Source organism: Hemiscyllium ocellatum, chromosome 26 (assembly GCF_020745735.1).
Source record: "Hemiscyllium ocellatum isolate sHemOce1 chromosome 26, sHemOce1.pat.X.cur, whole genome shotgun sequence".
NCBI lineage: Eukaryota > Metazoa > Chordata > Chondrichthyes > Orectolobiformes > Hemiscylliidae > Hemiscyllium > Hemiscyllium ocellatum.
This window is the reverse complement of record NC_083426.1, coordinates 7,152,629-7,170,534: the sequence shown is the minus strand read 5'-3', so window position 1 is coordinate 7,170,534 and position 17,906 is coordinate 7,152,629. Positions and strand designations below refer to the sequence as shown.

The following is a 17,906-nucleotide window of genomic DNA, read 5'->3' as shown; positions in this document are numbered from 1 at the left end:
TGGACTATAACCTGGTGTTGTGTGATTTTTAACTTTGTGCACCCAGTCCAACACTGGCTTCTCCAAATTGTGACAGATATAGATTGTTAAAGGAAGTGGAATTGAGGTAGAAAAATTAGCTATGATCTTATGAAGTGGTCAAGCCAACTTGAGAAGATGAGAGTCCTATTTAGAGATGAGATAAGATTAGATTCCCTAGTGTGGAAACAGGCTCTTCAGCCCAACCAGTCCACACTGACCCTCTGAAGAGTAACCCACCCAGATCCATTTCCCTCTGACTAATGCAGCTAACACTATGGGCAATTTTGCATGGCCAATTCACCTGGCCTGCACATCTTTGGACTGTGGGAGGAAACCAGAGCATGCAGAGGAAATCCATGCAGACACAGGGAGAATGTGCAAACTCCACACAGACAGTCGCCTGAGGCTGGAATCAAACCTGGCACCGTGAGGCAGCAGTGCTAACCACTGAGTCACCGTACCGCCCTAATTTTTATGTATTCCTGTAGAAAGAAAATCTCAAACATCATTCGGGAAAGTTCAAAGAAGAAAGAAAATCATTGGTTTTCATTAAAGAATCTCCTTCTTTCACTGTCTCCATAATTTTAATATGCTTCAAAATGCCACCAAGTGCAGTTGTTGCTGTAACTACGGAAGCCTGGCGGTCAATTTGCACACAGCAAGGGCAAGAGCTACATGGATATCCCACAAGCTGTAAATTCCCCTCCAAACCGCTCCCCATTCCTGACTTGGAAATATATCACTGTTTCTTCAGTGTTGGTGGGTCAAAATCCTGGAACTTCCTCCCTAATAGCACTGTGGGTGTCTTTACACCACATGGACTGCAGCAGTTTGAGAGGGTAGCTCATTGTCTCCTTCACAAAGCCAGTTAGGGATGGGCAACAATGCTGACCTTGCTAGGATGCCAACGTTTCCTGAATGCACCATTGTGGATAATGAGCAGCTAACCAGTCTAGACAAAAGTTGTTGAGGGCACGGGGCAGCGTGGTGGCTCAGTGGTTAGCACTGCTGCCTCAGAACATCAGGGACCTGGGTTTGATTCCAGCCTCCGGTGGCTGTCTGCGTGGAGTTTGCACACTCTCCCATTGTCTGTGTGGGTTTCCTCCCACAGTCCAAAGATGTGCAGGTTAGGGTGGATTGGCCATGCTAAATTGCCTGCAATGTCTGGGATATGCAGGTCAAGTGGGTTAGCCATGGGAAACGCAGGGGTAGAATGGAGTACACATGGTGGGGACACAATGGGCTGATTGGCCTGCTTCCAGATTGGAGGGATTCTATGAGGGAGAACTAATGACCAGATCCCAGGGGGCATTTTTTTGAAAAAACTTAGTGCATGGGATCTTTTACATCCACTTGTAATCAACCAGTACTTCCTACTGAGTCTGCACTGTTGTGTGATCAGTGTTGTATCAGTAATGACTCTAGACTGGCAAATAATTTAGTTGCCCATATTCTGTTGGGGCACAGGTTCTAATCCAGCCAGGGCATCTAGTATAATTTCATTTCAATCAGCAACATCAGATATTTAAGTAATTACAACTGTAAACTCGAGAGATTCATAGAACTTTTCCTCATTGAATCCTGACGGTGTGGAAGCAAACCATCCAGACGAGGGACCCTCCGAACAGCATCGCACCCTGATCCACTCCGTATTTCCCACGGCTAACCCACCCAGCCTTGGACACCATGGGCAACCTATCTAACCAGCACAGCTTTGGACTGAGGAAACCCACGCAGACACAGGAAGAACGTGCAACCCTCACACAGACAGTGAACCCAGGCAGCTGGCGCTGTGAGGCAGCAGTGCTAACCACCGAGCCATTCTGCAAACCCATCTGGGTCATTAATGCTCTTAAAGGAAAGAAATCTGCTATTCTTCATGGTCTGACCTACATGTGACTCCAAACCCATAACCATGTGGTTGATTCTTAACTAGTGGGCGGCACAGTGGCACAGTGGTTAGCACTGCTGTCTCACAGCGCCTGAGACCCGGGTTCAATTCCCGACTCAGGCGAGTGATTGTGTGGAGTTTGCACGTTCTCCCCGTGTCTGCGTGGGTTTCCTCCGGGTGCTCCGGTTTCCTCCCACAGTCCAAAGATGTGCGGGTCAGGTGAATTGGCCATGCTAAATTGCCCGTAGTGTTAGGTAAGGGGTAAATGTAGGGGTATGGGTGGGTTGCGCTTCAGTGGGTCGGTGTGGACTTGTTGGGCCGAAGGGCCTGTTTCCACACTGTAAGTAATCTAATCTAATCTGCCCTCTGAAAGGCAAGACCCACAATTCTACAAATTGGGCTACAAATGCTGACTTTGTGGGAAGGGGGAGAGTGGGTGGTTGGCTATAGCTTCAACCTGCCATTGAAAATACACTAACTGCCCCCACGTTAAGCTGTAACTTGTTCTTTTACCAGTTTAACTGCAGCGAAAGGAAACATTAACTGCTGCTCATGCGTTTAACCGAACTCGCTAACAGTTTAAGAGAACTTTAACGAAACTGGAAGTCTTGCCCAATATTTTGATTGTGAAAGGCACTGAGTAACTCTCATCTCCGCCGTGGGTAAACCATTAATTACTGCCCAGGGGTTTACATCAGAGTACAACAGTGCAAAGTCCTGGCGGGAGGGGTGTGTGAGCAAAGGGTTAATACCTGGCAGAAGCAGACTATAAAACCTAGAGGGGCTGGCTGGTGAACTCAGAACCTGCTGGAGGTGGAGTCTTAATCCATTAAGTAGCAACAGAGCAGAGGCAGCGCTGTAATTTCACACGCCAGTTTTTTTTTGTTTGAGTTGCGTTGCCCCTTTCTGAGCAGTGCCTTGGGAGATGTGGGACGACCGTCGCTGGGGACTCTTCAAGCGGAACCTTCAGCCCACCCTGACCCTGTGGAGCGCCTTCTGCTCCTTTGGGCTGTGCATGGCTTTCCTGGGGCCGACCCTGCTCGACCTCCGCTGTCAGACCCACTCCAGCCTGCAACAGATCACCTGGGTCTTCTTCGCCCAGAACTTCTGCGTCCTCGTCGGGACAATCATTGGCGGCGTCTTCAAGAAAACGTGAGGCGTTTTGCATTAGCCAGGGGCTTGTACTTGTCCCTGTTTCTATTATTTTTCTATTATTCCTCCCCCCCCACCCCACACTTTACCCCCCCCCCCCCAATCTTCAGCGTTTGCATTGTCTTTCTGTCTTTGGAATTAGCTGTTTGCTACTTTAACTGCATTAGTTTACAGTCAGCCGAGGGAATCCATTGGATTACAAATATTGCATAAATCAAGTTCACTTATAATGGCATGGAATTCCTATTCACTGCTTTGGATCAGACTTTTGGGATTATAATTGATATTGCACAGTCCGTTTGTAATCTGGCTTTCGGTATTCACACCGGTTGAATCAAATACTCTATTTTTAAAACATTTAATCAATTTCCTTTGGGATCGTACTTTGCAATTGTTAGTTTTTATTTCCCCATCCTCACCCCCTCCTCTCACCACCCATGAGAAGGATGGAAGGTAAGTTATTGAAGTTCTCCTAATCCAGTCAAAGTTGACATGTGACTTGCTAAGGAAACATTAAAAGACGTCACTAGACTATGGGCAGGTGGGGGTGGGTGGGGGTGGGGAAGAGGTGGCAGGTTTTGGGGAGAGATTTGGACCTCTCTTGCTGTTTGTTTACAGGATTAGGGTATCAATGGCAAGGCCAGCGTTTATTGGTCATTGTTTGGATCCCAGTATCTCCAGGCACAGTGACTAAAAATTAGGATACTCGATCTGCATTTCGTTAACACCTTTCCCCTCAGTATGCCTTACAGCTGAACAGGTCACACAGTAGCGTAGTCATTCTGTGTGCAACCAGGTAATAAATACACTTGAATGCCTCGACCTGCAAGCTTCCTTCCAAACCATGTACCGTCCGGACTCTGAACCAGATCACTCTCTTCATTGTTGTTAACTCAAAATCCTGAGGCCCCTTCAAGTTGGGATATCTGGTCGGTGCGGACAAGTTGGACATAAGGGTCTATTTCCATGCTGTGCATGCTATGACTATGTATGGCTAACGATACCCTACATTTACTGACATCGTACTGACTTCAACCGTCCCCTTCTGAAGGGCTGTTACTGATGGACAAGGAAGGTTGCTTTTGCCAGTAACGTCTACAAATCAGGATGTTGGAATAGTCCTAGTACAGAAATTTCTAATTCATAGAATCCCTACAGTGTGGGAGCAGGCCATTCGACCCATTGAGTCCACACCAACCCTCTAAAGAGCATCTCACCCAAACCCCACTCCCTACCCTATCCCTGTATCCCTACATTTCCCATGATTAATCTACCCTATGCATCCCTGGACACTATGGGCAATTCAGCATGGTCAGTCCACTTAACCACTTTGGACTGTGGGATAAAACTCATGCAGACATGGGGAGAATGTGCAAACTCCAAAGAGACAGTCACCCATGGGTGGAATCAAACCCAGGTCCCTGGCGCTGTGAGACAACAATGCTAACCACTGAGCCACTGTGCCACCTTTACAATAATACCATGTAGGTAGGGCGGAACAAAGCAATGAGAGGATTTAAAAACAATGATTTTGAAATCTCGTTGTTTATCCAGTGAGCACAGAGGTTATGGATGAATTATGTTTGGAGGCATGTTCAGGCCATGGACTGTTCACAACAAAAAGATCATGAGCAGTTTTGGGTGACCTCAACTTCATGAAAGGTGAGGCATGGGAGGTGCTAAACTCTGTTCAATCTACTTTCCCATTCCGTCTGTTGTGGTATAGACTAATTTGAATGATCTGCTGTAGTTTGGAGTGCTGGAAAATAAATTAATTCCAGCAATACTGAGGACTATGAATATTCATAGGACTGAGAGTTAATCCCTATTTTGCCAATTGTTTAATTTTTAGGGAATTGATTTTGACTCTATCCAATTTATTCTGGGATTGACATGGTTAGTTTTCAGTTCTATTCCATTTAACCTGAAATTCCTCCCCATTTCAATTTGAAAGAATAGTAACATTCGCAAAGGACAGAGGTGAAACATTTTAATCTGTAGACGATAAGATTGTGTGCAAACGTCGACAGGTCGTGAATTTTAACAAAACAGTTTTCACCTTGATCTCCTCTTGCAAGAAAATACCAAATCTCTCATTGTGTGTGCATTTTTAACAGATTACACTGCTTGTTGTGGGCTGTGAATAAGTGATAGAAAGTTCTAGAAGCAGTGCAGTTGTAATCCCCAAATTCAGGTGTTAAGAGAATAGACACTCCCATAAAGTTCATAGATTTCTTTTTTAATTACTGGAAGAGGCCATTCAATCTATGATGTCTGTGCTAGCTCTTTGAAGGAATTGTCCAAAATTGCCAACTTTCTGATTTTTCTCCAAAGCCCTACAAATCTTTCTTTCTCAAATATTAATCTAGAGACTTTTTATTGAAAGTTTTTTTTTGTTGTTCACTCACAGAAGCACTTGAGATGATGGTAATGAGCTGGGGATAGGCAATAAATGCAAGCCAGTCAGTCCTGCCCACATCCCACAAGTGAATGGAAAAATGAAAACAAACATTGTTTGGGGGCAGGAATAAGCCATTTGAACTAGCTCCTGTATTTGATAAGCTTTTCCCACCATCCTTGCATGAACTTTATTCCATTTTTATTCACGTTGGGGTTGTAGGCATTGCTGGCTAGGCTAACATTTATTGCCCAGTTGTCTGAGTGGGTGATGGTGAGCTGCTTTCTTGAACTATTGCAGTCTTCAGGGTGTGGAAAAACCCATAGTGCTGTTAGGGTGAGTGTTCTTGGAATTTGACCAAGTGACAGTGAAGGAACAGTGATATATCTCCAAGTCAGTGGATAGGGAGTGACTTGAAGAGAATGTTGAAAGTATGGACAGGGTGAATACTGAAGGTCTTTTCCCCAAGATAGGTGTGTTCAGAACCAGAGGGCATAAGTTTAAGGTGAGAAGGGAAAGATTAAAAGGGACCTAAGGGGAAACTTTTTTCATGCAGAGTGTGGTACATGTATGGAATGAGCTGCCAGAGGAAATGGTGGGGATTGTTACAATTACAATTAAAAAGCATCTGGATGGGTATATGAATACTAAGCACTTAGGGGGACATAGGCCAAATGCTGCAAGTGGGACTTGTTAAGGATATCGAGTCAACATGGGTGAGTTGGACCAAAGGATCTGTTTCCATACTGCATAGCTCTGTCTCTAAGACTCTAAAAGCTAAGGCTGAGAAAAGTAATCCAGCCCATTTAAATTCATACACCCAGAATGATGGCTGCAGAATCTCACTAATTCCAGAATTTATCTGAACACTTTATCTGGAGAAGAAAGAAGGAGAAAACAGATGTTTCAGGATGTTTGAAATTCGTCTGCAGCTGATTGCATGTTGTACAGTATATACAGTTGTATTTTACGAAACACAGCAAGTAATTTACCTGCACAAAAATCCCTTAAGCTGTGACACGACAGTGACAATGCTACAATCTTTACTGATGTGATTTGAAGAGTAAGTATTGGTTAGCATGCCCCTTTCTTCTTCTTCAAAATGGTGCTAATAATTCTGTTATGACCATCTGAGAGGACAGATGAGGTTTATTGTCTCATCCAAAAGAGAGTACCTCCAACAACACAGCATACCTTCTGTAGTGCACTGGAGGGTCAGCCGAGATTTTGTCCTCCAGTATCTCAAGTGTGATTTAAACTCTCAATCGGCTGTCGTTTAGTGCCATGTGTCAATCCAGAACTTAACTCTTGTACTTTTCTTTTGGGTGCCTCTGGCCGGGCGAGCAATTATTAAATGTTCAACTTAGCCGTTTGCTAGCAGTTCTCAGTTAGATTCATGAAGCAGCCAATTGACACCTGCATCCAGCTGAATTTAATGATACATCAGGGGTTAACTGAGAATGGAATGATTTGCCCATGCTCCCAGAAAGCTTGTTGAGTTTGCTAGTGATCTTCTTGGGCACAGGGGGGTCCCACTTTCAAAGGCACTTAGTGCCAAATCAAACAACACCTGAGATCAAGCAGAGGATGCCTGCTGAATGCCACATCTCTGGCCCTGCATCCAGGTTCAACCCATTCCTCCCCAGCCTTCATCCCACCCCAAACCTCCCAACTCCATGACCCTCCATCCCACCCTCAGTCAAATCTGGCCTGGGGTCATTTAAGGGTACCACAGTGGATCAGTGGTTAACATTCATGCTTCACAGTGTCAGGGACCTGGGTTCAATTCTGCCCTGGGGTGACTGTGTAGAATTTGCATGTTCTCCCTGCGTCAGCGTGAGTCTCCCCCCAAAAGATGTGCAGGTTAGCAGGATTAGCCATGGGGAAATGCAGGGTTACAGGGATGGGGGGTGGGTCTGGGTGGGATGCAGTTTGGAGAGTTGGTGTGGAAGTGATGGACCAAATGGCCTACTTTCACACTGCAGGGGTTCTGTGATCCTGGTGAACAGACTGGCATGAGCTGCAATGAGACAAAAACAACTGCTGATGCTGGAATCCAAAGTAAAGAGGCGAGAAGCTGAAAGAACACAACAAGCCAGACAGCATCAGGAGGTGAAGTGTTACATCTGAAACATTGACTTCTCCACCTCCTGATGCTGCTGGGCTTGCTGTGTTCTTCCAGCCTCCTGCATGTCCACCATGAGCTGCAATTAGTCCCATCGCCAGGAGAGGTGCCAGCCTCTGATTAACCGAAACTCAACTTGGCATGATTTCTATCACTGGGACCTTCAATCCTGATATAAGCTTGAATAGTAGCCAGTTAAATGCCTGATGGGCATTTAGTTCAGTTAGGCCCCAGTGAGCTGATGCAGGCTCCTCCAACTGGCGGACACATTACATCCTGTCCATAGTCATTAATCACAGCCTTTCAGCCCTATCGTTCATGTGTTGCTTCTATTACCAAGAGCCAATGTCCTGCCTTATTCCTACAAACCATCTCTATTCAAATAATCATTCAAAGTTCTCTTGATTTGAATGTGTCTCCACCACATTTACAGGCAGTAACACTTTATTTAAGATTTATATAATTAACTAAATTGAAATTCCCTTCCTGCTGCAATAGAATTTGAACTATCATTCTGGGTCATTTGCCTAGCCTGACTACATGCCCAGTAACATAAAACTAAATTGAGTAGTAGGTCTTATTTGAAAAATGTGGTGCTGGAGAAACACAGCAGGTCAGACAGATTCCGAGGAGCAGGAGAATTGACGTTTTGGGATTCCTGAAGAAGGGCTTTTGCCGGAAGTGTTGATTCTCCTGCTCCTTGGACGCTGCTTGGCCTGCTGTGTGTTTCCAGCAACACATTCTTCAACCCTGGTTCTCCAGCATCTGCAGTCCTCACTTTCTCCTAGTAGGTCTTATTTCTAGGATACAGAATTGAAAAGGAGAGAAGTTATGCCAAATTTTTATCAAACTTTAGTTTGACCATATTTAAAGCATTGCTGCCTTTCTGGTTACTATCAGGTGAAAGATATAAAGGGACTATGGAGAGATCAGAGGTGTAAGAATGAAACATGGGGCTAACAATATCAGGAAAGGATTGGTCTAATTCTCTTGAAGGAAGATGGCCAAGGAGTGACCTAATAGTGGTCTTTAAAACTACCAATGGCTTGATTGAGGGGATACGAAGAGAATATTTTCTTTTTTCTTTATGGGGAAAAAGCATAGCCAGAAGTGATTGATATAAGATGATCACCAAGAATCCGATAGCCTGTGCTGTGCTTAGAGCTGACAGTTTTTGGGCACTACATTGATTCTTTGCTGAAGTACTGGTGGGAATTGGAAATCCTGAGATTCCCAATATACACTATTGGAAACATTTAGAACAGACAGAACTTCAAAGTTGTGACAGTGGAAAATGTAAAACTAGGAATGAGATTGGGGTCATAGGTAACCAACTAGTTTGGAACAAGGGTGCAACATCAGTTATGCTTTTAATGGAATGGCAGTATGGAGCAAGGATTACATGCTTTCAAGTTGAATTGAACTGTTGAATTGTAAATATTAACATAGGGACATAGACTCGAAGGGGACAATATTACTCAAGGATCTGCTTGCTCATTCGGTTAGGTCAGGGTTGATCAGCATCTCAGCTCTTTATAACACCTGTCCCTCCTATTTCTGGAAACCTTTCCACATCCAAAATCTGTCAGGTTCGTTTTGAATGCTCTTTAATCACTGGCATCCACAACCTTTTGTGGGAAGGAGTTCCCGATTTATGTCACATATCACTCCTCCATTTGACTGCACACTTACGGCTGCCTGCATCCTAAACACCGCAATTCCCATTCTGAACCTCTCTGCTTCTCAACCAGTTTCTCTCACTCTTTAAGATGATCCTTAAAAACCCGTACCTCTGACCAAGCATTGGTCACTTGTTCATAATATCATCTTGTGTAGTTCAGAGTCAGATTTTATGTGATAATACACTTATGAAGCTGTCTGGGATGGTTTACTTCATTAGCAGCAGATATTGTTGACATAGAAATTTACCACAGAGGTTGGGTTAAACTTACAGGCTGTCTTTTACAGGGTGGTGACTATTTACAGTGATAATTGGGATCAAACACACATATCAATTTTAGTCCTGGTCATAACTATAGTGTAAATAAAGTTTGGCTGTCAGGAACAGGACTGTACAATGTGGGAAAATGTGAGGTTATGCACTTTAGTAGAAAGAATCAAGGTGCAGACTATTTTTTAAATGGGGAAAGGCCTCAGAAATCTGAAGCACGAAGGAATAAGGAGTGCTAATTCAGGATTCTCTTAAGGTTAACATGCAGGTTAATTTGGTAGCTAGAAGGGCAAATACAGTGTTAGCATTCATTTCAAATGGGCTAGAATATAAGAACGGATGTACTACAGTGTAGACAGATGAGGGAGGGAGTTTAATTGAATCTTACAAAATATTGAGAGGCCTGAATAGTGGATATGGAGGAGATGTTTCCACTAGCAGGAGAGACCATAAAATGAAGACTCAGGAGGGATGACCCTTTGGAATTGAAATGAAGAGGAATTTCTTCAGCCAGAGGGTGGTGAATCTGTGGAACGTATTGCTGCAGAGGGGTGTGAAGGCCAAGTCATTGAACATATATAAGACAGAATAGATGGGCTCTTGGATAGTAAGGGGATCAAGGGTTTTGGGGAGAAGGCAGTAGAATGGGATTAAGAAGCATATCAACCATGATCGAATGGTGAAGCAGACTCAATGGGCCAAGTGGACTAATATTGTTCCTATATCTTATGGTTTAGTGGCCTACATACTCCAAGTTGAATGGCCCACATCCACCACTGGTTTGAATGAAGTATTTCTCATCTCAGTTTTAAATGATTGACCCATTGCCCCACGTCTGTGCTTCTGTTTCCACTGGCTGAGATATCTAAAACAATCAGTCAGAATTTACCCCATCAAGTCTTTTTAGAATTATGTATGTTTCAGTGAGATTGCTTTGGATTCTTCTAAACTACAGATAACATAAGAGCAGTCCTCACATTTGCCTGCAGATAACGTAAGCCCACCTTACTCCCCCTCATTTCTGAACAACTCCCAGGGACCAATGTGGGGAACTCTTGCTGCACTGCTGACAAGGGCATTAAAAATATGCAGACTACACCAGATGTGGCCATTTGTAAATGCATAATTGGAACAACACGTCTTTATGCATGTGCTTGAATTTTTTGCAATAAAGGCCAACATACCATTTGCCTTCTAAATTGCTTGCTGCAATTATATATTGACTTTCTGTTCCACTGTCCTGACACACCCACATCTCTTTGAATATCAATACTTACAAGCTTCACAGCTTTTGAAAAAAAAACTGTATGTCTGACTAAAGTAATTAATGCCTACTTCAGTTGGTGTTGATAGCCAAACTTATTTTTCTTAAATCAATGAGACACCTACCTTGGCTCTAACGCTGGAAGGTAATTTGATTTTCCAGCATCCCGGATGTGGTTTTTTTTTACAAGGTGTAATGACTTTGTTTCTAGCCAATTGCATAGCAACAACATTTGCAAACGTAAATCTTAGAACCAGTAAAGAAACTGTTTTAGATGCAGGTTGCTATAGAATGGCCATAGCACATAAAGAGGCCATTTGGCCCATTGTGTCTGTACTGACTCAGCGACAGACATGTGTTAGCCACTATTAGTAAACAAAGGCCCGTGGGTGGGCTTGAAGCTGAAGTTGAGAGTTTCACAGCCTGTGAAGGAGAAGGAACTAGGGCAAGCCAACAGAGATGGATATGATGAGTAAGTAGTACTCAGGGGGACAGGGCATGTAAAAAGAATGAAACTAAGGTTCCAAGTAACTTTTTGTATGCAACTCGTGATCTGTTTGGAAACTGAGTTTGATGTGTGCAGTGCACCGATTTAGTGAGTGATACTGCAGCAGCCAATTTACAACAAGCTGCCCACTGCAGGCTCACCTGTGGCACCAGCAGAACAGAAATGTCCAAAATTGTAGAAGCAAGAGTAGGCCATTGGACCCATCCAGCCTCCTCTGCCATTCAATATGATCATGGCTGATCATCCAAGCCTGGTACCCTGCCTAAGAAAAGGAGAGTTGACACAACACAGCCATCCAAAATGTTAAGAAATTGACAAAAACATAAAAGTACACGTCCAATTCAGTTGTGATCAATGCTGCTGTCAATGCCTGTATTTAGAGAGAAGTGCAAGAACTTGTTGAACTGATCTCCTAACTCACCAAACCCTATAGTTTTGAAGTTAACCACCCACCTCACAGATTTGGAGATGCCTGAGTTGGACTGGGGTGTACAAAGTAAAAAATCACACAACACCAGGTTATAGTCCAACAGGTTTAATTGGAAGCACACTAGCTTTCGGAGCGCCGCTTCTTCATCAGGTGGATATGGACCACAATCACCTGATGAAGGAGTTGTGATCTGAAAGCTAGTGTGCTTCCAATTAAACCTGTTGGACTAACACCTCACAGATCTTTTTTTTTTCTCCATTGATTTAGCTCTTGATGGATTGTCAAAGACAGCCCAATAACTTTATACTAAAACTTGCTTCAAAAGAACAATATATTCTCTCTGGCTGTGTTATGCTAAACGTATCTACGGTAACAACTTGGATTTATATAGCAGCGTGTAGTAGAATTTCTCAAAGCTCTTTATAGCAATATAGTCGGGTAAATGTTCAGTGATACTGCATCCAGAAGAATTTAGGCCAGGCATTGCAAAGTTTGTCCAGAGTTAAGGTGTCAGAATCATTTTAAATGAAACAGGAAGATGTGAAGAGGCAGAAAAGTTTATGGAGAAAATTCCAGAGGTTGTAGCATCCAGACAGGTAAAGACTCCACTTCCAATAGTTGAGTGATTTGGAAAAAAACCAGGGAGGCACATGTTGCCAGTATTGGAAAAGTGCAGAGACCTGGGAGAATGTAAGACTTCAGGAAGTTAGAGGTACAAATATGTAAGGACTTGAATGTGAAGATTTTATGTTTAAGACCTTGCTGGGCTGCAAGCCAGTATTAGTCAGTGAACATAAAAGTAATGGGTGAATGGGAGCTGGTGTGGGTTAGGGTACGTGTGAAACTTAAACAGTGTCAGATTGGAGGTTGAGCAGAAAATAATTGAATTTGGAGGTGGCCAATGCATGGATGAGAATCTCAGCAGCTAATGGGCTAAGGCAGGATCAGATGAACTCTCACGAGTGACGATGTAAATCTGGAACCATGCAAAATATTTTTCTTTTTGAAGGAATGTGGCAACATAGTAGCTTAGTGGTTAACACTGCTATCTCACGGTACCATGGACCTGAGATCGATTCCAGCCATAGTTGACTGCAAACTCCTCACAGACACATTCTCCCTGTGTCTGTGTGAGTTTCCTCTGGTTGCTCCAGTATTCACCGAGTGTGGAGGATTGGCCATGCTAAATTGCCTGTTGTATCCAAGGATAAGACCATAAGACATAGGAGTATAAATTAGGCCATTTGGCCCATCAGCTGTCATTCAATCGTGGCTGATAGGTTTTTAAACCCCATTTTCCTGTCTTCTCTCCATAACCTTTGATACCATTGGCAATCAAGATCTTATCTATCTCTGTTTTCAATATACTTTCTGACCTGGCCTCCACAGCTTTCTGTGTCAATGAGTTCCATAGATCCACCACTCTCTGGCTGAAGAAGTTCCTCCTTATCTCTGTTCTAAAAGGTCTTCCCTTTACTCAAAGGCTGTACTCTCTGGTCCTTGTCTCTCCTGCCAATGGAAACATCTTCCCAGTGTTTGTGTGTAGGTTAGATGGGTTAGCCATGAGAAATGCAGGGGTTACAAGAATAGACTAAAGAGGTTAGTAAGAGTTTTATGGTCAGCCTTAGTGAGATTAGGTTTATATTCCAGATCTTATTACTTGGATTTGATTTCCACCAGTTACCATGATGGAATTTGAACCCCATCCCTCGATAGCTTAGACTGGGGCTCCAGATGACTCGCCCATAGCCGTTAGCACTATGCTACCACCATTCCATCTCTCTGTTCACATCTTTGCCACACACATGCAGTATGGTAGTTGATAGAGGGTTAATATGAACTCAATGGGCTGAATGGCCTGCTTCTACACTATAGGATTTTATGAACTTTCTGTTAATTCTTCTCCTGTACTCCTACCCCACAGCCCTGCAAATTTCACCTTTTTATGCATACATCCAAACCTGCTTGAAAAGCCCAACTCTCGAGATTTGAGCATTGAATCCTGGCTGATGTTCCAGTGTACTACCTTATGGGAGCCTCCCTGTTTTAAACCGAGACTCTATCTGCTCTCTCAGTTGGTCATAACGTTCCGAGAGCTGTGTGTTGAAGTCTGTGGGAGAGTTCACTCTGGCGCCCTAGTTGTTATATCAACAAAACTGAACCAGTTTATCTGATCGTTGGCATGTCACGGATTATGTGAGCTTATGTAAATTTGTGATCACATTTGCCACATTTCAACCGTGCCCACACTGCAAAACGTACCTCATTAGCTGGCAAGTGCTTTAGGCATCCGGAGTCCTTGAAAAGTGCTACGTAGGTCTTTATTCCTTTAAATTTGTTTCTAATGTCCTTTCAGGCGTTACCTTTCATTATCATATGAATATATTGACATAACACCTTCAGAAATCTCACATTGCCCAAAATAGCTTCACAGTTTATAAAGTACTTGGCTAAAATGGAGGATCTCCACACAGAGAAAACTCCCTTTGATAACACAGCTCAGACTGTGGACCTAAACCATACAATCAGGAAGTCACATAATTGGTCTCCTGTACCTTATTTATTCTTACCATGGGATGTGGGCATTTATAGTCCACCCCTAGTTACCCTTGAACTGAGTGCTAGACTAATTGACGGCAATTGAGAGTCAACCACATTGTTGTGGACCTGGAGTCACATATAGACCACACCAGGACAACTGATTTCCTTCTCATTTGTGAGTCAGATGATTTTTACAACAATTAGCAAGAGTTTTATGGTCAGCCTTAGTGAGGCTAGATTTATGTTCTAGTTCTTATTAATTTTAATTCTCCAGTTACCATGGTGGGATCTGAACCCCAGCCCTCAGAACCTTAGACTGGGACTCCAAGATGACTAGCCCATAGCCATTAGCACTATGCTACTGCCATCCCAATCTCTCTTGCTTACATCTTTGCCACACACATGCAATATGGTAGTTGATGTAGCAGGGTAAAACTGACATGAGGCTACTTTTGGACCAAATGGCCTGACTTTGTCAAGTAGCTTCAGTGTGTTTTTGTGTCACATTAATGTTAATGATGCAACATTACAGTTTGTACTGACTTCACTGTATACTTGCCAAACAGTATCTACAAATACAGTGGCTCTAATAGGGCAATGTATTGGACAAGTTGCCCTTACACCTCTCTGGTATTGTACTTGAGGAAGTATCGTTTACATCACTGGTACTCAGGACACTGCTATCATAGGAATAGAGACTATTCAGCCCCTCAACTCTGCCAACATTCAGTAATTTCATTACCAATTTGTTTTTTATCTCCACGAACCCACCTTCATCCTACAGCTTGTAATATCATTCACAAATGCCATTCATTCTGTTGTTTCGTCAGTCTGAATTTTGAAGTGTTCATATGATCTCTTTCAAAAGCTCTTGAGGGATGAAATTCCAGATTTTGATTGCTCCTTGTGAGAAAGATTTCTTCCTGATACCATTCCTGAATGACCTGGCTTTATTTTTAAGATTACGCCCCCTTGTCTTAGACTTCCATCCCAAAGAAATTGTTTAACTTTAGCAAATCCATCAACTCCAAGCATGTTAATGAGCTCACCCATTAATTTTTTATAATTGAGGGAATATAAATATTTGCTCATATAATTTACCCTTTTAGATGTGGTGTCATGCTGGTGATTCTGCACAGCACTCTCTCCAAGGCAGATATATCCTTTCTAAGGTGCAGTGCCCAGAACTGAATTCTAAATGCAGTCTGGAACTGAAAAAGGGGCACTTAAAAAGTAATAAATTTTTAGATGTTGGCAAATTTGATGGGCCAACAGTTTATTAGAAGAGGCAGCTTAGAATTTGCATAACAAAACTTGCAGGTGGACAGAACAATGCAAGATCAAATTTAATGTTAAGAAGTGTAAAATGCTACATGTTGGATAGGAAAATGGACAACATAAGCAGAATGAGATTAAAGTAACCAAAATTAAAGTTGACAGGAGTGTTTGGGAGACTACATGCCAGGGACGATCACCATTAATTATCTGGCTGTCGTGAAACAGGGATCATGCTCCTCAGAGCAGGAAAGTGAAGAGGTGATCGAAATTGTGAAGAATTTTTGATAAACTAGAATAGGAAACCAATAAGGCAGATCGCATTCAAGGACACTGTCTTAAGATTCCTCAAAAAAGAGCTAGAGTTTTTTTTAACATCTTTGTGATCTGAAATGCACAACTTGATTTAATAGCAACTTCCAAAAGAGTCATGAAATATATGTGCAAAGGAGAAATTTTCTAGACTGAGAATGACCGTGGGAGTGAAGCTAATAAGATCTTTTTTTCAAAGATGGGCTGACTGGCCTTCTGCTGTACAGAAGGATATCTGAATTTTATGAATCTTCTTCAGCTCAACACTACCCATTCCATATGAAAAAACCATCAAGATCAATAGAAAGATGTACTATGTGGCCAGAACGAGTTAATAATCAAACTTTATAGTGCTCTAGTCAAATTGCATTTCAAACACTGCATCCATTTTTGGTTGCCCAGCAACAAGATGCACGGAAATGGTCAAGACAGTGCCGAGAAGAGCCTTAAATGAGGCTGAAGGCTAGTGTAAGAGGCTTACATTTCAAGTGAAGATTGGGATTTTCAGTCGTGTTGTTTGTAAAGACTGCCTCGCAGCAGAATGTCGGGATAGGATTTGTGAGAGGTTGTCTAGCTGAATGGCCTCCTTCTAACCATAACCTTTTCCATGATTCAAGGATCTTCCTACATTACAAAGAATCCAAAGAACAGAGACAGAGCAGCTGGCACAGTGGGTCCCTGCTGATGTTTACAACTGCCTCCACATACCCACCTTCATCTTCCCCTCGATCCCTTTCACCTTCCATACACTTGCCTGACTTAGATTAGTTCAGGTGAACATCTTATGTAGTAGCAATTTCCATATTCTCACAAGTCTCTGACCTGTAAGATTTCTTCTGAAATTCCTATTGGCTATCTTGTCTTTATGACCTCTGTTTGGGTCCCTCACAGATGGAAACTTCTATTTGACATTGAGTTTATTGCATCTCCTAAAATGCAAGTGTGCTTTCTTTCTTTAAACATGAAAAGGTTTCTTAAGAATGTGTTCACAGAATTATTGCAGAATAGGAGGAAAGCATTCAGATCATTGTGTCTGCCCCAGCTCCCTTTGTAGAGTCAATCTCCTGCCTTTTTCCCCTCTGCCCGCACACCATTTCTGTCCAAATAATCATTAAATGGCCTCCATTGAACCTGCCTCCACCACATATCCAGGCAATGCATTCTAATCTGCCACCTAACTTTATATTCCCATCTTTGTTTTATTTCTGTGAATACATTTGGTTAACAAAATGTTTTTAAAAGTTTAGGAATTAAATTTAACAATTTTATTTGTCAACTTTACCTGTTTGCAACAAAGAATTCCAAACCTTTGTGCGTAGAAGTGGTGTCTGAATAGTTCTGAGGAGGGGTCACTCGAGCTGAGACATTAACTCTGATTTCTCTTCACAGATGCTGCCAGACCTGCTGAGCTTTCCCAGCAACTTCTGTTGTTATTTCTGATTTACAGCATCTGCAGTTCTTTTGGTTTTTACTCTATGTATCCACTCAGTTTCCCTTAATCATACAATCCTTACAGTGCAGATAGAGACCATTCAAGTCTTCAATGAGCCTTCAAACAGTATCATACCCCATCCCCCTAACATTTGCCATAGTTGACCGACCTAGCCTACACACAACAGGACAATTTAGCATGGCCAATCCACCTAACCTGCATACCTTTGGACTGTGGGAAGAAACTGGAGCACCCGGAGGAAACCCATACAGGCAGTCACCCAATGCTGGGAATGAACCTGGGTCCCTGGCACTGTGAAGCAGCAGTGATAAACACTGTGCCACAGTGCTGTCCTGTCTTAAGCATCAATTGAAGCAATCTTTATTGTCCAAGCTCAAGGGGTAGATTATCTCCGTTGGCTAGCTGTTTAGCAATGTAGAGTAGTGCTACTGCCATGGGTACAATTCCTGTACCAGCTGAGGTTACCACACAGGGTGCTCCTTCTCAACCTCTCCCTAGCCTGAAGTGTGGTAACTCTCAGGTTAAGCCACCACGAGCCATCTCCCACTCTCTAATGAGAGAGCAGCCCAATGATCTGGAAGACTA

At 42.9% G+C, this 17,906-nt stretch overlaps 1 protein-coding gene across 1 annotated transcript in view; it reads left to right on the top strand.

Moving 5' to 3' along the window:
* Positions 1–2,705: 2,705 nt before the first annotated feature.
* The window catches only part of LOC132828314 (major facilitator superfamily domain-containing protein 4A-like), a 64,468-nt gene continuing 49,267 nt past the window's right edge, over positions 2,706–17,906 (top strand). Inside the window, exon 1 of the mRNA XM_060845306.1 lies at positions 2,706–3,064. Within this exon, the coding sequence (XP_060701289.1) occupies positions 2,838–3,064 (227 nt within the window). The 5' untranslated portion in view covers positions 2,706–2,837. The remainder of the gene's footprint in view (positions 3,065–17,906) is intronic.